General features: G+C 36.7%; 1 protein-coding gene across 4 annotated transcripts in view; it reads left to right on the top strand.

Moving 5' to 3' along the window:
- ARHGAP21 (Rho GTPase activating protein 21) overlaps positions 1–25,770 on the top strand; it is a 110,131-nt gene that overhangs the window by 58,610 nt on the left and 25,751 nt on the right. For 3 of the 4 annotated variants that reach the window (XM_051802268.1, XM_051802265.1, XM_051802266.1), the window contains exons 4-8: positions 1,571–1,663; positions 5,466–5,544; positions 10,907–10,961; positions 19,096–19,125; positions 20,627–22,571. In XM_051802268.1, the coding sequence (XP_051658228.1) occupies positions 1,571–1,663; positions 5,466–5,544; positions 10,907–10,961; positions 19,096–19,125; positions 20,627–22,571 (2,202 nt within the window). The remainder of the gene's footprint in view (positions 1–1,570; positions 1,664–5,465; positions 5,545–10,906; positions 10,962–19,095; positions 19,126–20,626; positions 22,572–25,770) is intronic. The other variant, XM_051802267.1, reaches the window with a different exon arrangement.

The raw sequence follows: 25,770 nt of genomic DNA, 5'->3' as shown, positions 1-25,770 counted from the left end.
ACCATTTAGAGCCATATGAGTAAGCCATTTTGTTGAACTGTTTTGTGGTAAAATGTCAGATACTGAGAGGTTGCAGAATTGAAGGGATTAGGCTAAAACTTGTATTTGAAAAATGTGGATCAGTCAGAGGGAAGTCTGGTTCTGTGCAATTTACTAAAGTTTTTCAAATAATGAGCTTTTCCAACATGGAAACTAAAAAAAAAGGGTAAGGGGGACACCTTATTTATATTCAATAAGTATTGCTGTGGCTTATTAAATATGTGCATGTTCAAAGCTGTAGGGAAGGTACTTCCAAAAGCAGTGCCATTTGTGCCTAAGTCAAAGGTCAGTCACTGAAGAAATGATTAGAACCTAATACTCCAGTTCTAAGGAGTGTTTGTTTTATCAACAGTGCCAGTTTTAAGCCATCCCTTTATTCTGTCCTGCTGTTCCTTCTTTTTCTGCATTTAAACTGCTGTCTCAGCTATGCCAGGGTTTCCTGGTAAGCTGGAACCCAGGCCAAGCTTACTTTCATGCCATGTCAGTTCCCCAGGCTGGCTCATCATGTAGTCTCCAAAGGTGGCGTTTCCTTAGCTTAGAGTGTGGAAAACAAAGGTAGTAACTGGTGATTGGAGTTGGGAGGGACTGGGCTGTTCAAGCCAGCACTGGCACTGTAAGGGAGTGTGGATCTGGCTGTGACCTTCCAAGTTCTGCCCCTGGTTCTGTGAGCGCTTCAGTTTGGACCTTGTAGGGGTGTCAGGAGACACTGATAACCCTGTAGAACAAATTTAGGTTGAGTGCAATTTTCTGTCAGACTGGAAATAATTTATTTTGGGAGGGGTGGGGGAGTCTTGCATGTTTGCGTTTTTGCAGGTTTTGGTTTGGTTTTGTTTTTTTTTAGCTCGCTGATATAAAAATTATATAAGTGCAGCTGTGTAAATGCTGTAAAATGACTTATTCCAGCTATGTGGAGATGTAGCGCAGCACCACTATTTTAGCCTGCAGTATAACTGTGGAGTTTTTTGTTTGTGGTGTTTGTTTGTTTGTTTTACTGCACACACACCCACCTTCCCCCCATCTTGATACTCAGAAACAGTGGCTGCTTAACTAAGAATTACTCAGCTTTGGTTACATGTGTGTAAAAGAACAAGGTACCTGTGTTTCTGGAAGCACAGAAATTAAGCGTGTATTGAGAAAGCAAGAAGATACAGGTGTACATGGTTTCTAATTACTGTAGATTAACTTCCACGTTGTGTAATTCTGGATATGTACAGCATGTCCGGACATTATAATTTACTTGGAATGATGTATTACTTTTTGAACTCTGATAAATCTTCAAGAAAACTTTCTACTTCATCTTGGAGCATCTGAAAAACACTGTTAGAAAATCAGTGTTACAATTCCATGAGGACTGTAATCAATGTTATGTTTTTTCCTTCTAAAGAAAGATTTAAAAATTTCATTTTTTAGCTTACATTATCATTTCTTACTGTATAGGTCTGTATGAATTGGATTATGTCCCAAAATATTCTTAGAGTAAAAACATTAAGGCAGTATAATGAAATACTATTAAATATTCTTTCGTCCTCAGGAAAACAAAGAAATAGACTGGAGCCAATGGATACCATATTTGTTAAACAAGTTAAAGAGGGTGGACCTGCTTTTGAAGCTGGACTGTGCACAGGTACTGTTCTTTTGTGACATCAATAGCATGTTTGTGTACATGATGTAAAATATTTGCGATTTAAGTTTCTACATATAGTTCTGTCTTCCATTTAAACCTTGTTCTTTCCTTCACAAGCTTGAAATCTCTCTTTCAAATTGTCCTCAAGGATTTTTCATCTTGAAAGCAATGTGATGTTTATTAAGGCATTACAGTCTTAGTGTTTTTGGTTTATTATCTTAAAACTGGTAAGAACAAGTATATGTTAAGATGTGTAAACAGAAGGAGAAAAGGGAGGAAAATAACTCCTGTGAACTATGTCTTTTGCTTTGTGACAAATTGATAACCAGAAAACATTCAGGTTTATGTGTTTTAAATTGTTCTATTTTACCTCCCTTAAATTCAATAGGAGCAGTCCAAGTCTATTTCTTCTTAGAAAATTCTGCTCAGTTGTTCATTTAATCAAACTGGAGAGCAGAAACCATGGGGGTTTTTTTGTGCAGTGTGTCGCACCTTTATTTAAGTTTCAAAGGAAAAAGTTGTGTTAGAGTGGAAAGTCTTACAGGTGATAAAAAGATCAGTTACACAGATGAATACCACTAGGTTTCTTAAAAGTGCAGCAAAACTTACAATCTACGAAAGGTTTGTACATGTATCAATAATGGGATGTTGATATTTTCCTTTGGAAACAGTCACGCACCTGCATTTGACTGGAATGGAATAAACTTGTATGGTCTTCCTAAAGAAATATAAAGTTTCTAGGGTGATCAGTTTAAAACCAGTACCAGATCATACTTGTGCAGTGTAAATTGTGGTTTTTTTAAACTTCTGCTTAAGTAGTTATTCAGGGAAGGGCTACTTTGGTGTTGTTTGATGATATTATATAAAGAAATGTTTTGGCTTGATAAAACGCAGCATATGTTGTAGTTGTACAGAGGAGCCACGTTAATTTCTGCTCTGTTCAGTGTTTGCCAAATTGAGAGAGATGAAATCTGTAGAGATTATTTTATTTTTAGTCATAGAAGAGATTTTTAGGAGCCTAGAATAAAGAAGATAAAATAAATGAGAAAATACGTTTTTTAGTTACTAGAATATTCTTCTTAAACACACCCCTGATAGCAGTTATATCTAATTAGGTCATGCCAATATTTCTTGTTTACAAGTTTTAGGGCAAAATATATGACTATATCTCTGTCTTGAAATTATATTATAAAACACTCAGGGAATGATCAGCCAGGTAGATTGCTTAACCTCTGATACAGACACCATATAACTTTCTTAATTTGTAAAATCAGCTATATTTTTTTTCCTAGTATAAATTGGCACTGTTTTGTGATCACAGTGAAGAAAAGAAAATACTTGAAAATTGAGTAGGAGTTACATTTGTCAATTCTTATTTAGCTGCTGCAGGGTCCTTTGTAATACTGAAAGTTTCAACATAAGCTTCATTACCCAGAATGAATGAGCTCTCTTTCGGGAGCTTACCTGGCCGCTATTCACCAGAAAACTTGGAATATTCTTGCTAATTTCAGCAATAGGTTACAATATCTTAAATGTGAGACAACCTGTTCTGAATATTTTTAAATAATCCTGTAAAATCATCTTTGTTAGAGATAGAAAGAAAATACTTCCTGTATTTAACCTCTGAGGCATTTCATGAAAAAAATAACATCTCTGAGTTCCAAGCATAAATGTTAGAAATATTGCAATACAAACAGCCAAAAGAGACGCACATTTCCCGTGTCTTGATCTTCATACTGTCATTTTTATATATGCAAAAATATAAAGAACTAAAATGTGTGTAGAAAGGGAGATGGTTTAAGTGCATTCAGAGTAATTTCTGGTTTGATCAAGGGTATTTAATGAGCCACCAGACTGATGGAGAGCTATTAGATAAAGCCTTCAGGCACTGACCTTCCCCTTTATATGTCCCTGAAGTGGAGCAAAGTTGTATTTTGCAGAGTTGTCTGTGCTCACATCATTTGTGTGAGAGTTCCACAGCATGTCCCACCGGGGTCGCTCGGTGGGTCCATTGGATGCATGTTTCAAGTAGACTCGTTTCACTGCTGTGTATGATCTTGTCTGCTTCTTTGAAAAATAAAAGCTGCACAAGTCTAGATAAGATGGTATGACCTATTTTAAAGATATTCCTAGTTATAGTTCTTAGGGGGAATAAAGAGTAAAGATCTGTGGGAATGTTCTTAAACAGCCTGGAAAAAAGCTAGTTCAAGTTCCAGAGAAGGATCTGGTGTATTCTGAGGAAGTCTTGCGATACAACCTAGTAGGACAGGGCTCAGAGCTTGTAAATAAAAATATTTTTTGGCATAAATTATAGCATTCCTTCTTCCTGCAGCTTTTTGAAAGGGTTTATTTTGGGGTGATTCTGTGATTTCAAAATTAGCTTTTGTCTCCTTGGATAGTCCAGTTTCTCAGCCTGATTGCATAACATGTCTGTGTGTGCAACAGTGGGATAGGGTTTGCCATCCATCACAGGTGCCTGGGTTGCTAGCAGCCGTTAAATGTGGCCACCAAGCTTTCTTTCATCGCTTAAGAAGCAAGAGACACAACTTAAAAAGAGTTCTTTCAGGTGAGGAAAGAGGCAGTAACCAGTGAATTAAAGGGAATATGTAAACTTTTATAAAGTTGAAAATATCGCACCAGTTTATTTGCATTACATTAATATTGTGAGTGCAGACCAAATTAAAATGTCAGAAGATCCATGTTTTGTAAATGCACAGGGTCTGTAAAGGGAATCTCCACAGAGCACAAGCACTTAAAGTGTTATTTTCTCCAAGTCAGGCTGAGTATTTAGAGTGAGCAGCTTTTTCCTTGCTTTAATTTGATCTTGCCAGCAACATGAAAAGGGCTTTCAGTTTCTAAAGCAATGTTAAAAAAACCATTCTCTCTGGCTTACTTTGCATGGGTCCTTTCTTTCAGCTCTCTTTTTCTCCAGCAGCTTTCCAAAGCTCCTTACCTAGCTTTAGGCCATTTTCTCCTCATTAGTAAATTCAAGATAAGTTTCTGCTCTTTGGATCAGAGGTGACTTTAAATATTTAGTCAAAGGAATGGGATATGTTTTTCATCAAAAGCTACAAATAACTCTACACAATGGATTTGAGAGTTAATTTATGAGAGTATATGAAGCTCTTAATGAGGAAGGTGCAACAAACTATCTGGAGAAACCTTACAAAAGTGATATTAGATCTAAAGATTGAACTGTATGGATAAGAATAACCCATTACCATTGTCCAAGGCACACTGAAGACAGTAATGTCTTGGAAAGAACCCCGATTATTCTGAGGAAGGAGGAAATTGTAGCTTTCAGAAGATCTGTTTTTTATTTCTAATAAGGAAGAAGTACAAAATTGCAATATTTGCTGTTATTAAAGGAAAGTTATAAGTTTGGGTTTATTTTGAGGTTAAGTGCTGGCATGAAATGTAATTCGCTTAGGAATCAGGCAGAATTGTTGGTATATGTTACCATCCATCAACAGCTTTGTTTTGAAGATGAGATACCTAAGTGAACCTCTGGTATAGCTTACACCTGCCTGTAGTTTTCTTTCTGTGACTTTCTACATGATTCATTTGGAAGCTTAGGGTAAGATACACATCTGAATGTGTTCTGAGAAAAGAGTAGAAGTTTGATGTCCTGTATAGGTTACATGTACTTGTGCTGTGCATCTTTGCTTTTTTTTATTGTTAAGGAAGACTAACCTTGAATTTATATTGGTGTTCTTGATTATTATGGGGTACAGAAGTACAAAATAACTGTTAAAAAATATCTAGACAAATTAATTTCAGTTATAACTTGTTCCCTTTCCAGGTGACAGAATTATAAAAGTCAACGGGGAAAGTGTTATTGGGAAGACATATTCTCAAGTCATTGCTTTAATACAGAACAGGTAAGATACTAGTATTTCATTATGTGCCACACTTTTTGCATACTAAGCAGGAAATGACCATTTGTGGGGCTTTTGAAATGTCATTGTATTTTTAAAGTTTCCTTAATACACAGTTTTACTATTTCTTTTTTCATGTATTTGGTGAATGCTGAGAAGGTTTTGAGAATAGGTGTGCTGAATTTGTACCACAGTCCTTTTATGTCAGTACTTGTACCTTGTTAGCAAGTAACACTGAGTGTTATAGAGGAAGGTTGAACCTCAAATAGACAGAGTAGATATACATACACCACGTGTATATGTGTCAACTGAAAATCAAAAAAATCTACCTTATGAGATCTAATAACTCAAGATCAGCATATTTGGTAATGGAAAAATTTTATGCTAGTGCACACCTCCAAAATATCTTGGCTATCCTCTGTTTTGCAGCAAATTATGAACCTTGCAGATTTGAGGAAATGCTAATATTTACTGCTTCTGTAAACTCACTAGAGCTTGTGAAATCATGTCCATACACAAGTCTGGATGCTTGTTTTTGTGTCTTGTCTGCCTCCATTTTTAGTTTTCTTGGTGTCAGTTTCTGTTCTATAGCAACAAATTTCCAATATAATAATGAGTTATGTGCAAAAAAGATGTATTATGATCAGCATGAAAGAATGTGATGGGTAAGGTAGACTGAAACATGTTTTATGTCATTAATAGTGTCTATACAGGAGCTGGAAAGATGGAATCTTTTTTTTGTCCTTCACTGGAGATAACATTAGCCATGTGTCGTTTCTTTATTTTGTATTTATGCAGGTTGTACACAACTGTTGTACAGTAGTGTATACCCAAGATATTACATGCCCAACCATGTGCATCAGCCAATTCACTCTCTTAATCCAAGAAAGAAAGAGACTAACCACATCTGTGTGGTCAGTGATTCTTCAGTGAACTCTGGGTGTGCCCATCAATAAAGTTTTATTTTCAACCCTATGAGTGTAGTTAGGGAATGATTCTGTAGAATTCAACCCCTGCCCACTGTGGATAAACCAGGGACACCTGAACAAGGCTTTGTCAGTGATTATCTAGTGCAACCAGGAATGGTCTCTGCTGCATCTGTCCCCCTGATTTCCATGAGTGCAGAGAGGATGAAGGGATGCTATTGTTAGTTACAAGAGGAGAACAGTTTGTTTTCTGAAGCCAGATGTGTACATCACAGAAGATTGTAACAAAAGGTCATGTGTATCCTCAAGCATTTTATATAGAAAATACAACCATTAGGAAGTCTTCAGCTGAACCTCTTGGTATGAACAGATGATTATTCATTCTGATCCATAAAGAGAGCTCAGACTGCAGACCAGGTGTACCTTTCTTGTTGCTTACAGGCAGTACTTCTCATGTGACTGAAGAATCAACTCTCTCATTCTTTGCTTCAAAACAGTGTTTTGGAGCTCAGAGCAATTTATTTGGCACATAAGTATTTTATTTCTTACGCTACCATTTCATGGCAAATAGAATTTTATCACGGTGTGTGCTTCTTGCTTTAGCATGCTACTCTTGCATCAGCATTGCCATCTTGGGTTAGGCTGATGGTCTGTGATGTCATTATCCTCTCTGATAATATCCAGCAAAGATTTCTTAGGAGAAGGCTATGGAAACAGTGAAATACAGAGTGGTCAGATAATACCAACCCAGAAAATACCATACCCATTCCCAGAAATCCTTGGTTTAGGAAGTTGCTGAACTACAGGTGTTATCTATGTTGTTTGATTTAATAGTTGATAGGTTGGTCTTGCACAAATTTGCTGTTGAATGTACTTAAACTCTTCATTTTAAAAATACCCAGTAACACAGTTCTTGATGTGTTTTGTGTCTTAGCTGATCTTTCATCAAGCACACCTTGGCTTCTTAGTAGGCTTTGTGCAAGCAACTTGCTGAAAGGCCTTTTGAAAGGTTGTCAGTTGAAATCTCCTTTATTCCTGACTAAATACAGTTTCTTTCATAGTCTCAGTAGGCTGTGTGTTGGTTTTCTAGATAAAAGTATTGCTGTATTTTTAATTGTTTTTAATTACTCATTCAAACATATTGATGACTGTAAATGCTTATTCTTTTGTCATTTTTCTTGTCATCTTCAGAGTAGTTTTTAGGGATACAACACATTTTATAGTCTCTCTTTAGAAAGAAGAGAGTTCCCCTCCCCTCCTTCACTGTTCAGCTGTTTGCAATGAAACTCAGTTTGGACTTACAGATTTTTATAGATTCCTCCAGTGGCCCCATTTTCATAGCTGCTCATTTATTTTCTAGAAAGTTTTTCAATTGTAGCTGTTTGTCTTCATTATATAATGCTGCAGACATCAGAACTTAGCTGCCTTAGATGAAGTGATACTCATATCTTCCAGTGGGACTTACGGATGCGATATAATTCAACCGTGCTTTGTATGGTTCCCAGAAAAGTTTCAAGCTGTGTCTAGAATGTTTTCTGTTTTACTCTGCTTGGAGATGGCAAAGCTAAACTTACAGTGATTATTTCCGCTGGAAGATGAAAGACACACCTCAAAAGAGTTGCTACAGTAACTACACAATTAATCCCAAGAACACTTTCAAGTCTTTTTCCTGCTCTTTACCAGCAGTTGTTACTTTGGTCCCTTAAGAATTTATTCTTATCTGTTTACAGACATATTCAACTTGGCGATCTGTTGATTACTATTTAACTCTAAATTATTTCTAGTTCTGAATAAAACAAAAAACAGATTCTGATTTGCAACTTCTTTTTTCCCCACCTTTTTTTTCTTAAACTGTGGGGAATTTGAATGATTGTCTGTTCCACTTGTTGCTCTTTGCAAATTCTTCTTGAAAGCCTTGGGATTACTCAGAAATGTACAGAGTTCAGCTACTGAGTCATTAATACAAAATGATGCATCAGAAGGGTAGTATTTATGATTAGTGCTTTAGTTTGATGACTCTGGGTCAGTACATTTAAATTTGGCTCTTAGAACGTGTAGTGAAAGAAATTTGAATGATAACTATCTCAGAATTCTCAGTACTGTGCCTAGTATTTCAGTGTAAACTACCATCTTCTGTGTGGTGGTTCTTATCAACACTTTCTAGTTCATAATTTGCATGTATATTGTGCAGTACAGTACACCAGAAGTCTTCCTTAGTACTTTTTGTTTCTGACATGAGAATTGAAAAACATGCTGAGAGCACATCACAGAATATGAAGTAGGAAGATGCAAATTGTCTCCAGAAAGTTCTTCAGGCAAACTGGAATAGAGTAGTTAAGTAGTTATTGAAATGACATTTAAAACATTATTCCTGAATGGAACTCTTTTCTCTTTTGGGTGGCTACTAAAAAAGCTGTTAACTGTGTGAGTGGAAATAGATTTAATCACTTAAAAAATATAAATTGAGAGGGAACACGGAACATGTCTGAGTATGATTCTTTCTGTCTCAAATTATGTATCTTTATATAAAAAACACTTTAAGAGGAGCAGTGTTATTTATCATATTTTTAACATCCAAAGTCTTCATCGTGCAAGGAAACATTGATTATTATCAGTTGCTTAATAGGATGTATACATACGTGCTATCCACACATAGAAACGAAGTCTGAACGATTCTTCAGAAATGCCTCCAGCTGTGGTATCTGTTTCATATTCTTTTTTTCTTGTACAGCTGATAGATAGTTTAAAATCCATACAAAGGAGCTTAGATAAAAGTCAGATCATGATGACACTACTTTTAAAGAATAATTTTAAATAGTTCCACTGTTTATGCATTCAGTCAAAATGGGAAATGCTATTGTAAATGTACATAAAGTCAATACTCTCTTGTTTCTTAAAATTCAGTATTTTAAAAAGTCTTAACAAGACTTTTGAAGACTCATTTTTTCATAGATGTGTGTAGACTTAAAAAGAAAAACTTAAATCACTGCTGATATTTGGTTTTAAAACTAAAGTAATTTATGCTTCTTGGAGAACACTTTTCTCCAGAATGAATAATGGTTTAAGAAGATTGTGAAACCAAATACCCTTACTCTGCTATTTTGGAATGCAGCCTTGTGTCTGCGGTTGCTAAAAAATGGAAAAGGAACCACAAAATAAAAACATTCTTCATATAAGGAAGCATAGTAAATCACACATTACATGTTTGAGACGACCTTCTTTTCTGCAGAAATAAGAAACTGAGGTCCTTCTCGGTGCTTTCATAAGATGCTCAGTGTGCCCTGAAGTTGGGGCCAGGCTGTGTGCTGGTTTTATCTTTTCTCAGCTAGTGTGTTGTACTTACAGATAAGCGAATTTCTAGTCTGACACACCCGGTTAGGTTGTATGCCTTTTTTTTCTTATGCTGGTACTGGTCAGTTTTTTTAAATACCCCCCTTTTTTTTCCTTCTGACATGTAATGTGTGATTTCTAAATAACAGTCCTAGAATGTTCATTTTCTGTTTGTCCAGCCTAGGTATAATAGACTGTACATTAGTCTTTTGTAGCCCTTCTCCTGTTCCCCTTTACATTTAATGAATGTGAACACATTATTCCTTTATCTCAGATGAGATAATGAATTCAACTATTTCGTATCCCATGTTACAGGCACATACTTCTCTCTTGCTTGTAAAAATACTTTTTTCTGGTAGATGCTGACTGTGGGTTTCACTGTTTTAAAATACTTGATTCTGGATAACTGTTACATTTAGTGTCCTGATTTTGCCTATGTTTGAGTCACATTGATTGAACTGTCTGGATTCCTGGACCTTTATGCTGCTGCTGCTTTTGGTTTCAGTGATTCTGACCGACAAATGCAGCACTTATAAATAGCAAGTGTTTTTCATCCATATTTCAGATGTCATCTGGATGACTAAATGTATTTAAGCTGATTCTGCCAGGAGGTGATTGGAGTGGAAAGGTGTAAGTCAGTGCTTGCCTTGGTATTGCTCCACTTTTCACATGATGTGGTGGTTATGACTTCTCCCTAGCAATTTTAGAGAGTGCTGAGACTTAATTTTAAATGGAAGAAGGAGACAAGTTTTACCTCGTATTCACAAATTTGTCACATTGTTTTGTCTCAGGAGCTCCAAATGAGTAGTATACCTTAGGACTTCAGGGAGAAAAAACCCCTGCCAAACCCAGTGTGTTGGCTCAGTAAACTGGTTTTGCTGAGAACACAGGTGTGTTCTTGCATCAGATTTCTGTTCTACTCTGACTTGCTAAGACTCTAATGGAAATCAGTGTTTATTTCTCTTGTGTAAAGTATTTGTCAGAATAGCTGTGAGTTGGAATTTTTGAATAGTTGTGATCTATCCAAGTTAATGGATCATCTTTGTAACAAAAATTGAAAATCTCCAAAAGTTCATGTGTGATGTATTTTTTTTTTCTATTTGTTTCAGTGACAGCATATTGGAACTTAGTGTTATGCCAAAAGACGAGGACATCCTTCAATTGGTATGTTTATGAAGCTTCTATTCAGAGAGTTTATTGACTAAATAAAAATGTTCTGTTGTTGGTTACAAAGTCTTTGGCTTCCACTATCACCAAATAATTAGAGTTAACATTTATCTCTTTGTCACTCTTCAGATATTTTCCTACCTCCTTACCATGCCTGAAATTTCAGAGGAATCCAGATATAGGAAATACCATCTTCACATGATATTCCTAGCATGTTAAAAAAAAAAATTGTGTTTTTATTATCATTTGGATGAATTTCCTTATGTTAGAATTTATGAATTGGATTGCTTCCTTCAACCAGGTTGTCTAATTCTAAATAATTTGAATTAAAAAACTAGCATATGACGCTTAAAATTTCCTTTCATTTAATGTCTCACTATTTGTCAGTGGTTTTCCAGGAAAGAAGCAAGGTGATAAATGTGCTGAAGGTTATTACCAACTTTTTAAAATTGTGACTGCTGTAAATGTGTTGTTACACTAGTGCCTATATACCCTCGATTTGAACTGAGGTCCTGCACATATAGTGAGGTAATTCATCTCCCGTTTAGTGTCTCTAAGTCCAAAGGAGCCTTGAATAATACATGATGTTGCATATTGTGAAAATTAGAAAAATACCTAGTGTACTGTTATGCTCTAGTTTATTTTTAATTGGAAACAGAGGGAAGGAGAAGATGACAAGCAGGGTGGACTTTTTGGTTAGTAGTTGGAAAAGTATATTTTCTAATCCACACAGAAATAGCAAGAATTGACTTTAAGTTAAGAAAAACTGTGGGTTTCAGTAGCTGTGGGTAAGGAAAAAAAGCAAGAAACTTTGTTTTGAGTTGGAGATAGAGATTAGCACAGGAACTCAACCATTTAGGCCAACAAGCCAAGGTTATTAGAATAGAAGTGATATTTTGAGAACATTTGATAAAGAAATATTTCAGTAATCCAGCACAGAAAATGTTGGGGGCAGGGTGTGAGTTCTGTTTGCATGAATCAGTGGGAGGGGAAAGCTGTGGGTGTTGGGGCATTTTTTGTTGTTCTTTTTTTTTAAAAAATTTTTTTCTTCCTTTTTTTTTAATTGGAACTGTGAATGTGTAGAAATGCAAGAATAGTGCTAAAATTTAAATTATTAAATTTCCTTTGTATTTGTCTGGGCGACAAGGTCTTAGGTATTACGCATATCTTCCCTCTGCTGATGAAACATGAAGTGCAACGTTCAGGTGAAGTAGAGATGAAAAGCAGTTGATTGGATATAACTTGTTATATCAACGCGTGAGGTAGTGGGGCCAGAGGAGGGAAAAAAGACAATTGTTACTCTTGGGTTAGAAAAGGATATTGACAAAAATAAAAAAAGGTCGTTCTCCTGGAGGAGATGGAGGGATAAAGAAAAGAGGAAAAAATATCTACCTGTGGAAGTTTTAGGAAAAGAAGGGAAATGTCTGTGGGAATAATTTTCAGGTGTCATTATAAAAAAGTTCCTTTTGAGTTGTAAGATGTGACAGAGTTGTGAATTTTGTGTATAAGGCTCCTCTGCTGAAGATAGAAAGGGGATTAGGTTTGAGAGATTAAGTAATGATTTTGCAGAAAATGGTTTGTGTTGCCTCTATAGTGTGCATGAGTTCCTTCTGACAGTTGTTTGCTGTTCAGGTGAGTTGGTACGTGGTCATGATACAGGAGGAGTGCTGTTTGCTAAGATGCATTTGTTTGGATAAAAGTGAACTTCCCTTGAGGAGTTTCAGTTCCACATAGGATCTGCCAGAGAAAGCCAAGAAGAGACAGGTGTTTTCTGTAGTCCTCAAGAGTGAGTGTTGAGTGTACTTAGGCCTATTGGAAAAGACTTCTGATAGCTGCAGTTTGTTCACTCTGTCCTGTCGTGGACTACTTTAGTAGATATGTTTTCAAGTGTCAATCTTTGATGGCAGAGTTGCAATTTATGAAGATTCATAAAAATGAACTGCATCTCACAACAGAGACCGTCAGTTATGGCCTGCAGTTTTCTGTCTTTTAGCCCACCACAAAGGAGGAAAAAATCTTAGCACTTCTAAAATAAAAATCAGCAGACTTTTGGGACTGCTCAAGTGAGGGCATCACTGTAACTTCAGTAAAATGAAAAATCTGTGCAGTTCCTCTGAAGAGAGTTAGGATGCACAGTTGCCATTACAAGATTTGGTGAAGAGCTTTACTCTACTCGAATCTGAGCATGTTTAAAATACTTTCAACGTAACAACATAGAATGTTACTCCTTTCACTTCTGTGAAAAGACAGTAAATTTTTATTTCCAGCTGAGAAACTGCATACTTTTAAAATTTTCTATTTTTATCTTTATGATTAATGCTGTATTAGCTTTTGTGGAAATCTTATGTAAAAATATATATATAAATTTTAGAGCAAATTCTTATTCCTGAATGAAGGTAGGGCTCATATAAGTAAGTGATAACAATAATTTCTCTAGTAGTAGTGTCAGTATAAGTGCAAAGTGAATGGTAAATGGTAAGGTACAGTGACCTTATTAATAGAGGAAAAACACCTGGAGTTGTGTTATGTAAGAATGTGTTGTTATAGAATGTTAAATGTAAGTTAATAGAGAATGTTAAATAATCTAAGTTATTTTCTGTGACATATGTCATAAATTTCACTGTAAATGTCTTCAGATAGTATTACTCATTGTAAACTGATGCTAAATACTGGTATGCTGTAAAAATAGAAAACCCCAAAACACTGCTGGATATTGGAGGAGCTAATGAAAGGTATATCTAGTGCAATGAGGATGGAATAGTTTCATTATATTCAGGAATAATGCTGGTTGTGGTAAGTTTTATAGTACTTGGCAATCAATTCCATGTGTTGATGGCTGATTGCTAGAAACACAGTTGCTTGTTTCTATCCTTAGTTTGCTATTTATAAACCTTGAGTTTAGTCTTCAGAAATATCCATATATGTCTGTGAACCTCTTGATATATTGAATTTCCTGAAATCAGGGCTTCAAATCCATTCATCAGTAGTAACAATGAAGTGGTCCAATCCACAGGTTACTGCCCTGTGGCAGTGGCATGTGAACAGAACTCACTTGGAAGGGAATTACATGTGAAACTCTCGTTAGTGAAATCGGTGTCAGTCGTGTTTGTTCACGGGCGTGATCTTGAAAATGTCACTTTGTGGATGGGGAAAAGGATATTTAAAACATCTCTATCCATGACAGAAAGTTGAACTCTTGATAACTATGTATATGTTCAGGGGTTTTCCATGCTCCTCCTCAAATATGTGGTTACTTAAACTTATCAAAAGATATTATTTTGAAACATTTCTAGATATATAACCATTTTGAAAGTAGGAGGAGGATTATTTTTGTATTATGTTCTCCTTAGTGTTTCAAATTTGATGTATCTGTGTGCAATTTCTGTAGCATTCTCAACCTTTTTTGGCAGAATTTTGGCATTACCACTGACTTCATGCAAATGGGAAGACACATTTAGGTCAACTACAAATAGTTCCTTTTTCCCAAGTGTATTCAATGAAATTGTTGCTGTTTTGTAGCCTTTAGATAACAAGTTCAATACTAAAATGCTGTTCAAATTGTGACAGCTTTTCAGTTGTTCAAAAGCTTTTTGTTTTACGTGGAAAATACTGAATGTAAAGGTGCTCCCCAGAGAGAGAAAATAGAGTTTTCTAAACCTACTTGCAGGTCAGCATTATTATGAATCTTGTCAGCAGACTTTGTAGTGTCTAATACATGTATGTTAGGGTGTCCTTAGTATGCAGGATTTTTTGACCATTTTTGGGGGGAATGTTCATGTTGGAATTTACTTATTTGCTAATTGCTCCTTGTGTATGTAAAGAAGAATACAGCTTAACAAACTGCTGAATTTCTACATATCAAGGTCTCGAAAATACGACTCTTTGAAAAATGGTGTCTTTAATATGGTCTGCATTGGAGCTGTTTGATGGGAAGGTTTCTTGTAATGTATCACATTAATGTTCTTATATAGGGTTTAATTTAGGTAAATATATTTATGTAGATATTATTTTGTAAATATGTATATCTATGTTGTGTGTGTGTATAAACAGATACATACTATAGGTAAGTTACCCTGATTTTTTCATCTTTTACTTTCTGGCACTTCTCTTACTACCCACTCAAAAGTCCCATCATACCTAACTTCTATTCTGACTCCAACAGTTTAATTTCAAAACAGTTCTAAAAAATCATTTCCTTGCAGGAGTTGCCCCAAAAGGTAGGAGGTTACTTCTAGTCTTACATGTTGTCATCATTAAATTTTATTAGTGTACAAATCTCTTGAAATGTGCCTTACCATTCCAGAAGGAACTCTTTCATTTACTGGAAGATTTTATTGGGCATTCTGTGAATAATGGTAAATATGAAAATAAAAGGAGACTGTTTTACTACTTTGGTTTTGGTATATTTAATTACATCTAATCTTTCCTTAAAATTATGGACCAGTGAAGCTACATATCAATAACTGAAAGTTGACCACACGTGAAGAGAAATGTTTCTCTTGTCATAGATAGTAGGGTAACCATAAAATCCTAGGTAGGAGTGACCAGGAAAGTGAGTGAAAGTCAACTGAAGCATATATTTTCTTTACTTTTTTTTTTCCTTCTTTCTAGTCAGGTGATATGGAAGTTTTCAGTGTATAGGGAGATCTGGGCAGAAAAGAAGAGTTTGCTGTATTATCATTTCTGAACTTAGTATTTTTGTGGAATTTAGTGGCTCTCAAGGCCTCGTAGTACCCTGAAATTGCCAGTGATGCACCTGTAACGAGAACAAAACAAAAGAAAAAAACCAAACCAAACAAAGAAGACCCCAACACCATAAAGAAAAGTAACCTGCATGAGGAAATTTATTCTAGAGTTTTATATGCCCCAATAACCTCATGTCTCTGGCTACAGGTCTACCCACAGTCAACTTTAACATTAAAGACTGTGGTTTTTTTTCTTCTTCCTGTTGCCATCCAGTTACATCAGACCTAGTGGAGCAACATGACTCTTTAATTGGCAAACTGTGAAATATTTTCATTTGCTTTATATTTAATAAAGATAAAGATGTTTTCATAAGTAGCTGTATTTAGTCAAGAGTCTTGGAGCATTTTTTTACTCTCAGATTTTGTACTGACTTACTGATGGGCACAGAGGTTAATATTAAAACTCTGGCAGCAAGTAAAAATGGAAGAAGGAGGGGTGTGGTGTGAAGACATACTGACCTAGAGGAAGAGACTAAAACTTTATTATTCAATATTGCATATGTTAGAAAATACCGTTGGCATCAAACCTCCTAACCTCAATTTAGGCTAATATTTACAAGAAAGTCTCTTGCACAGCTTGTATTTGGAAATAAAATTTTTGGGGGTTTAAAGCATTAAATTTTGTATACTAAAATTGCTTTGCCTTTAGGAAGAAAGGCTGTGTGGGTTTTTTGTCAAATAATGTTGTCTGACTGTAATGTTTGGGTGTCTCTGAGTAAAATGAAAGCACTTGAGCTATAGTACTAACATTTTTACCAGAACAAACTATAACTAGGAAGTGTTTCCTTTTAAGACAGCTGTAAAACTTTTCTGATGTGCAATTTCCATACTCACACTAACTGAGAATAAGTTAGGACTGGGAAAGAGAAAAATTTAGTGGTAAAGAAATATAATCTGAAGCCAAACTGGTTGGAGAAGGAAAGAAGAATGCCTCAAACTCAGTCTTACAAGGTGCTGTGCACATTGGCCTCTGACTCATCAAAATGCTTCTCTCCAATTTTGCAACTAGTTCTGATGAAGTCAGTGTTATTATTCATCCTGTAGTGAAGCATACTCATCCTCAGTGAAACACAGGGCTGCGTGTTTTTATGAATTTGGACTAAGTGGTGAATTTTAGATGGTTAATGAAATACCTTTTAAAATGCTTCATTTGCTTAAAATGTATTTTGCCTATCCTATGGTATTGAATGTATTACCTTAGGAGTTAAACCCTTAATGGCTACAGATTTATAGTAAGAAATTAATTCTTTGCCATAGGAGTTTGCAAACTTGGTGCAAACAAAACCAGCTTGCAAGATGGGGAAGAAATTGTACCCGATAGCTGGAAACATGCTGAGTTCTTACTGTAAGCACAGCAGTTTGCTTCTAGTAATTTTTGCAGAGCTGTTATCCATCAGAGCTGTTAATGTCACTCTAAATTGTTGCATTTGTATGGTAAGCTTTCCATAACTGTTGTTGTTTTGAGAAGGTGGAAAAGAGCTCATAAAACATCAAGACTGACTTTTGGATCCTCTTGAGACTTCTGAATAACTGCTGAGTATCCAGTTCCTGTAGGAATTCAAGTGGGTTGGCTGGTGTCTGGTTCAGGAACATCACTGATCTGGATATTAAAAAAGTTTTAAGTTGCAAGGCTTTTTTTTGGTTTAAGACTTTTTAAATACTTAAATTTAGGCCATACTGTAATGACATTTTTATGAGTATATCATTTGTTGCAATCATTTAGAGATAAGAGTAGCATTTTCACATAATATATCCTTTGAGAAGCTAAAGGGAGAGTAGAGATATTCAAGCTGTGTTTTATAATTGCAAATTGCGTTGTGTCAAAATAGTGTATGAACTAATAAATATATTAGTGTATTTCACATTTTTTAGCCTCTAAATGTCTAAAAACTTAACCATCACTTTCTACTTAAATTAATTAAAATATTTCATAGTAAAGTATATGCTGATAATTCATAATTCAGTGTGACATTATTCAGAACAGATCCATGCATTTCTTTGTGACTTGCACTATTTCTCTGTTGGCCCTTAGTCAGAGTTACGAAACAAAGGTATGTAATATTCTTTATGGAAACATCAGAGTCCCATTTATAAGCTTCTTCTTTCGTGGAAGGATGTTCAGCTTTGTTTCAGTGTTTCTTTGGGAAGTAGGTAAAATGAGGTTGAAAGGAGAAATACACTATCCATCATCAAAACCTTTTTTTCGGTAACTCTTACACAGAACTGTCAGTCTGTCTGTCTGTCTGGATATACCTGCAATCATGGAAATATACTCTTTACTGGGGGGAGAAAGTCAAGCTGATCTCATTTTGGACCCTGTGAGAATGTTGTCTTCTGAAGGTGGTGTTTTAATATCTGTGATAAATTTTGTCAAGAACTGAGAACTAATTTTTATACTCATCTGTAGTCTTCAGCTACGATCAGATCACACCAGTTTTGGAATCTAACATTTCTGCTGTCAAAGTCAAATGAAGCATTGTTTGTCAGGGGAATGTTTTACAAAAATATAAATGTGGTGTATTTGCTGTTGGTGTAATGTGTGCATATCCCAGTGAAGGTGGGATATCAGCTGTTTTATGAGCTGTATAAATTGATAATTGTTTTCTAGTGAAGGGAGTGATTGTTTTTGGTTGTCCTGCATGCCAGTAGTATCTCACTCAATCCGTTTTCTGGGTCTTCAGTATCTCTTACAATTTTTAAAAAAATTCTTACAAACCATCAAGATTTTAAGTAGCCATTTATTTAAAGATTTAGAAATATTTATTTTCATGTGTTCCTTCCCTCCATTAAATGTGGCAGTGGAAACTTGGCTTGATTTTTTACTATGAGTGGAGGAAAAAAAATACAAATCATGTGAGTAGAGTGTTTCTGCAGCATCATTCCTCTAATTTCAGATGTACAGCGTGAAAGCAGCTGCAGTCAGCTGACAGCTTGTGGTCATGTTCAGATATATGTGGGGAAGGGGCATGCTGTTTTAAGTGCATAATACAGCCGTTGTTTCGTCACCAGGAAGCAGAGATGGGAGCAGCCCAGGGGAAACGAGAGACAGTAATGTTGCTGTAGTGGAAGGGAAGTCTCGTTGCATAGAGCCAGAGCTCTCTGCAGGCAGCTGTAGGGATGCACCAAGGCAAAATGGCACAAATGTATTTTGCTTTCTGTAAAGGTACAGGATAAATATAAGGAGCAAATAAAAGGCTGAATGGACATGCTTGCAAGGAGGGTGAAGTTATTTTTTGTGCTCTACTGCCCTTTACATCTGTTGGTACCTTCCAGTGAAATCAGTGTAGCTGTATTTTTAGCTTGCTGTAGTCAACATCAATATGACAAGATAATTCTGTCTTTACATCTGTAAGCAGTTTTTACTGTGTTTTCCTGTTTTCTGCCAGCTGCAGTTTACAAAGGATGTCACAGCACTGGTAAGAATTGTACAGTAGCCATTTCTCTGATGGTTTTGTAAGGCATGTTTTGCTTAATGATTTGTGAGAAGCAAGAATATGAAACAGCAAGTTTGTTGGAAATGAGCTAGATAGTCTGAGCTGAATTTTCTTCATAATGCTAATCTCTTGATTTGTGGTTTGTGCCTGTGTTATTTGGTCTGTTTTTCTCTTGGTGTGCTTTAATATTTTGCACCTCACTAATGCTCGTTGTAACATTGCAGCAGTATTGTAAATGCCTCGCCCTCCTCTGTACTTTGCTCTGTATTAATTTTATGGCTGCTCTTGGGCTTTTATAATCTGTCTCCTGTTAAGACAGAGCACATTGATATTCTGGAATTGAGCATGTTGTGATTTGGACAGGAAATGCTGTGATATGATACCATGCCTAAGCGTGTAAAAGCCCTGAGAAATTATTTTGATCTTCTGTTATACTGGCAGGCTCTGCATTGGCTCTTTATTGCATTATGTTCAAACTGAGCGAACTCATGCTAAAGTTTTTCAATAATAGGATATTGTTTAAGTATGCTGTATGCTTCTCATTGATTTATTATTTTGGATGTTCTGTTAATTTCACAATGACAAATGCTGCTTTTCTGAAATGCTGCAGAAACATACTAAGTGTAATATAACCATTTTCTCTCAGGAGTCAGGCTGTTATGCGTAAAGATGCAAAGTGCACTGAGGAAATGAATTTGAGATTTCAGTTTGTGTTTCAATAGTGTGTGGACAGTAGTGGATATGTATGAATTTTCTTACTGTTTGTTCCTTGAAGTTAAAAATGTTAAATATCATTAATATTTTTGCAGTAAGATTTGTGTACTATGTACTTGCTGTCTCCTGTAAAATATAAGATGACTTATAGGGTGTTGGCTCACAACAAATATGTTACTGCTTTAATTTATTCATTATATGTTTAGGAACAGTAGCTTTTATGTAGAAGACATCTTAGAGGAGTGTGTGTACTTTTCATATGTACTACATTAAGTGAACAGAGTTGTTTTATACACTAAGTGAATAGAGAATTTTCTAGTTCTACTTGAATTTATTATGCAGCATTTTAACCTATTAATTGCTATGAAATTCTGGTTTCTGGCAATGTGAAGCTTAAATGGGAAGAATGTATGAAGCATCATGTTAGAAAGCAAAATTAAGGGGGAGAAAAATACTGTTTTGTGTTCATGAATTTTGAGAAACCTGCCTCAGTGCCCTACCTGCAGTATTTCCTGGAATTATCAGTTGGTTTTTTTACCTGAGCGAGGGAATATATGTAATGATTTTGCTTGTTCTGTTTCTTGTTCCTACATCACTAAGGGGATGGAATGCTGTTTTTATCTTTTTAACTAACATTTTGTCTAAAATTAGAGATAGTGTGAATTTTGAACTTGTATTCCCTCTCTTGAAGATTGATCATGCAAATACTGGATGGCGAACTTTTCCGTCTCCCTCACTACTGAATACTCACTTAATCCTCTCTCCACAGGCGTATTCCCAAGATGCCTACCTGAAAGGCAACGAAGCCTACAGTGGTAATGCCCACAACATACCTGAACCACCGCCAATATGTTACCCGCGTCTGACATCCACAGCTTCTGTTAAGGCACAAGCTGCAGACAAGCTTTCTTCTGACTTCTCACTGGGGAAACAGCAAGTCAGCAGACCAGTACGAGCATTGACACAGCCGGAGAGGGCCTACAGAATGGAAATACAAGTGCCTCCATCACCAACAGACATTGCAAAATCAAATACAGCCGTATGCGTTTGCAATGAAACTGTAAGGACTGTTATTGTGCCTTCTGAGAAGGCTGTAGATTTGCCATCTTGTAGAAATAATCATGCTGGTCCCTCACACAGGACAGAGGAAGTAAGATACGGCTTAAAAGATCAAACCAGTCTGAAAGCACGGACTACATCACCATCATCTTCAGTGTCCACTGCCATTGTACTTCCCCAGACTCCAATAACAAGGCCAGTTGATACAACTGGAGCAGTAAGTAAAGCTTCAAATTATGTAGTATGTCCAGAAGGAATCCCAAGCACTAGACCTCCTGCTCAAGCCACAGACTCACCCTCAGTCTCTACTAATCATTACAGTTCTCCAACCTCCCACCAGCACATAGACTGGAAGACCTACAAAACTTACAAAGAATACATTGATAACAGGCGCATGCACATGTATGGCTCCCGAACAATACAGGAAAGGTTAGATAGCTTAAGAGCAGCCTCTCAGAATACAACTGATTATAATCAAGTGGTGCCAAACCGCACTGCTTCTCAGGTACGGCGCAGGAGCACCTCTCACGACAGGGTTCCACAGTCTGTTCAGATCCGGCAGAGAAGTGTATCCCAGGAAAGACTCGAAGATCCTGTGTTGATGAAAGAGTGGCCACGAAGTGCTTCACAAGATACTCTAACTTCGCCTTCAGTTAATGCTAGAAATCACAGGGCTCGGTCGTGGGATTATCTCAGCAAACAGGGTGAAGTGCTAGAAAACTTCCATTCTGACAATATGATTGCAGATACAAATGGAGATAGGAGAAAGACTTACAAGTGGACAGGGTTTACTGAACAAGATGATCGGCGAGGTATTTATGAGAGATCTAGACAGCATGCATTTCATATGTCCCTTCGAGGTCAAAATTTTCCTATAGCTCCAAGTGCTTATATTTCAGACAACAGGAGAACTGGTAGTAGAGCTTCTCTGCCCGGTTCTCACTTCCAGAAAATTTCGCCAGATTTTAAAATGTTACAGCCTTCTCGAGATTTGCAAACTCCTGGGGGAGTTTCAAAACCTGCAGCTGTTTCACAAGAGAGATTGTGTCTCACACCAGCCAGAAGTTCTAGAAGTAGCTCTCTGAAGAACTCAGCTCCCTATGCAGCAAAACCATCTATTCCCCTTAACCAGGGCCTGGATGCTATTGCCAGCAAAGACCAAAGAACAGTAAATCACTTGCATCAGAGCGGTCTCTTAAACCAACAGTCAAGGATCCGAGCAGAAGGTGCCCAAGATCACAAAACAGAAACTGGTAAAACCATCCACCCCTCCTCTCTGTCTCCAGCTTCTGCCAAACTCGTTCAGCCAAGTGAGTGTTCAACTACCTCTGACAATGTAGATGGTTCCATAAGACAAAAGATTCATTTTGAAAGGGAAGATGTCCGTGAGTCTGAAAGTCTGCAAACGGATGTTCAGGGAAATGACAAAGACACAGTGGTCATGCGGGACAAATCACCTTCTGGCCACCAAACTCCACAGCCTTTGAGGCATCAGTCCTACATTCTTGCTGTCAATGACCAAGAGGCAGCCTCGGACACTACCTGTTGGTTACCTAACGATGCTCGGAGAGAAGTCCACATAAAAAGAATAGAGGAAAGGAAAGCATCGGGTTCCAGCCCACCTGGTGACTCTTTGGCTTCTATTCCATTTATTGGTGAGTTAAACTATTTCAGTGTCCATCAAATGCTTTTCTCTGCTAAAGGTGGTGGAGAACACCATGCCAGGTTGTTCCTGTAAACTCTGAGGTTGAGAGCCATGATGGATTTTTCTCGTCTAGAATAATTTTAGGTTGGTAAAAGTAAAAGTATTCTTCAGTAGAGGAAAAAAAATGTTCTGTTTTGTTTGGGGTTCCTAGAGGATGAGCATTAAATAGCCTACAGCGATGTAACATTTTTCTAGAGTTTTCCTTAACCTCCTGGGTAAGTCTGATTACATAACTGTGTTTTGCTATCACTCCACATAATGTTCTGATGTTACATATACAAACAATTAGCATTTGCAACACCTTTCAAATATTTTTACTTCTCTAGTATAAAACATATTTGGAATCCAGTAAAGCGAGAATACAGATGCGAATCCATATAAGGGTGATTTGTGGAGAAAAAAAAAAGGTTGGCAGCTGAATAGGTATGGTGAAAGCTTTCTCGGAGAGATAGGGAATAGATGAAAGCTCTTTCAGGTTAAAGGATAGCAATCAAAGGAAGTGGATTTGCAAATCAAGATGCTAATGTGGATATGAATGGAAGGGATTGTGGAAGCAGAATCTGAGAAGGCAAGGCAAAAAGATTCGCCGGTGTGCTGTGACACAGGGTTGGAATTACAGGGAGCTTATAGGACAGGGGCTGAGATCTTTTGAGATAATTTAGAAGAGGAACTCGGGGAAGGATTGTAAATAGTAGAAAAACCCCCTGAATTTTGGATAATGAATTCGTGTCTTCTGGTGAAGAGGGAATTGCAGTGGCAGAGCATTTCTGTTCTACTCAAGTAGTCAATGCCACTATTGTCTTTGCCGTGCTGTTGTTGTTGTTGGGTTGGATTTTCTTTTGTTGTGGCTGATTTAATCCTTTGGAGTCTGGATGTCTGTGGATCATTTTCCACACGAGTTGATTTGTACCTGACTCTGTGCTCTTGAATTTAGTGTAAGAAATATTTAGAAAACACTGAATTTTGATTCTGAAACTCAAGTATGTGAAAAATAACTCTTCATAATGATCCATGTTCTTTACACTTTAGGTTAAGGGAGTTACAGATACGTCGTCTTACCATAATTGTCATCTGTTGTGTATCTGCAGCAGGGATTTTTTTTCCCCTAGTGTTATCTATCATATCTGCTTTGTGTTCATTGAAGAATAGAAATCATACAAAAGATACAGTAATTCTGTTCTTTTGACAGAGTGCTGTTAAGATATTAAAAAATGCTTTGTGAGCTAGCAGATGGTTTTTATGTTAGGTTTTCCTTTTTGAATGGGAGTTGTATAGACTTTTTTTTTCATCGTTGTTACTGGACGCATCAGTATCCAGTGTAATTTTGTATTCTTCTTTAGACCCTGTAAGCCTTTCTTTGAGGATTAGCACAAGTTTGTGAGGCATTTAACTAATCTTTGTGCAGGATTTTTTAATACTGCCTAAAATCAGTGTTGGGCTCTTGATTTAGTTATGTACAGTGTTTACTGGGAGTTTTCTAATCCTGTACAGTTGAAATGTCATGTAAAAGTCAGATCAAGATCGGTAAAGTCAAGCCCAACCTTTTCAACACCATCTCCTATCTTGATTTTCGACAGAGATTTGCTGTGAACTCCTACTCATGTGACTTGCTTCCATATTATAGAGAAATGTGTTCACTGAAGTTCAAAGAAGCCTTAAATATGTCAATTGCACTACATTTTGGTAACAACTGAGCAGTTCAAAAGAAACAAAATCATAACTCTCCGCTGCAGCCTCTTGGCATAATACCACGTGGGATTGGATTCTTATGGGCCTCTTGGAGTGAAACCTCCTGAATGTTCCAGAAATCCTAAAACCTGGTGCTCCTGAAGCCAGGGCACAATCTGAGCCAGCATGGTACTTGTGGCTGTCTTCCTAGCAAGAAATTCTTGTGTTAGTAGAGGTGCTGTGGGAAATCTCCACCACAGTTCCAGCACCTTGAAGAGGAAATAACCCTCTCTGAATAGGAAGACCATGAAATGCTGTTAAAAGTGGACCTCTTCCCAAGTTAGAATTAATGTGCATTATTCTAACTTTGCTTGTTAGGCTATCATTATGCCTAATTACAGCTTTACTTGTTAAAAACCTTACTTAATCAGGCAGATAAAACCCTAGATCTGCTTTGAAACACAGTTAAAGGCTTTTTAACTCTTCTGATGGAAAGTCACTATGATTCCAAGCTTACATATTGCTACCATTTTACATACTTTGTGGTGTGTGTATTTTTATTACCACTCTCTGCTCATTAAAAGTAGTAGATATGGCCACACCATATTTTGGTAGAAATTCAGCCAGGAACATTTGACTTCTGCAGCAGTGTTTTGTGACTAACCTGCTCCTGAGAACAGGATGTTGATCAGGATGATTTTAGCTCTTGCTGAATAGCACAGTGCCTTGCACCACAAACAGAAATCCAAGCAGAGTTTCTGTTAAGGTTTCTTACAGCAAATTCTTGCACGGATCATGGTGTGTTACTGAAGAACTGCCTTTTGACACTGGTCTTTTCACAAAAGGCAGTTCAGAAGCAGGGAGGTTAAGTTTTGGGTTTCATTTGCTTATAGAAATGAGAGATTTGTTCAGACCAAACCTAGTAGGTAGATGTAATATCTTTTATGGGGAAAACGGATTTATTTTAAAAAATTAGGCAAGATACTATGTGCTCAAACTCTTCTTCCGATAAGCAGATGTTCTTGGGGGTGACAAAGCTGCCTGGCTTTACAGATAAACATGCTCTGGTATTGCAGACTTCAGTACTCTCCATGTGCTACTACATGCAGAGTATTGTGGTTAGCTGAGAAAGCTGCTGGTTTTATTTCAGGTCCAAAGAAAGATTCTGGTCTTGAAATTCTCTTTATTGTTTCAAACTATACCAGTTAGTCTAATGAGAGTTTCCTCTTTTACCCAGAAATGGTCTCATCTGGTCTCTAGACTAATAAAAATACCATTTTCTTTGGCAGTGACTATATTAGCAATTTGTGGTGCTTAATGTGCATTTTTCAGACTTGTAAACACAATTTCTGTGTTAGAGAACAGCAAATGATAAATTTCTGACCTACTGGGTAATTTTTGGATGTGTTTACTTTTACTGGAATGGAAATTAAAATGCTACTTAACATCCTGATAGACATCAGTGACAAGTGGTGCCCCTC

Source organism: Manacus candei, unplaced genomic scaffold, assembly GCF_025592945.1.
Source record: "Manacus candei isolate 608988 ecotype Guabito, Panama unplaced genomic scaffold, ASM2559294v1 h1tg000056l, whole genome shotgun sequence".
Classification (NCBI taxonomy): Eukaryota; Metazoa; Chordata; class Aves; order Passeriformes; family Pipridae; genus Manacus; species Manacus candei.
This window is presented reverse-complemented; position numbering and strand designations above follow the sequence as displayed.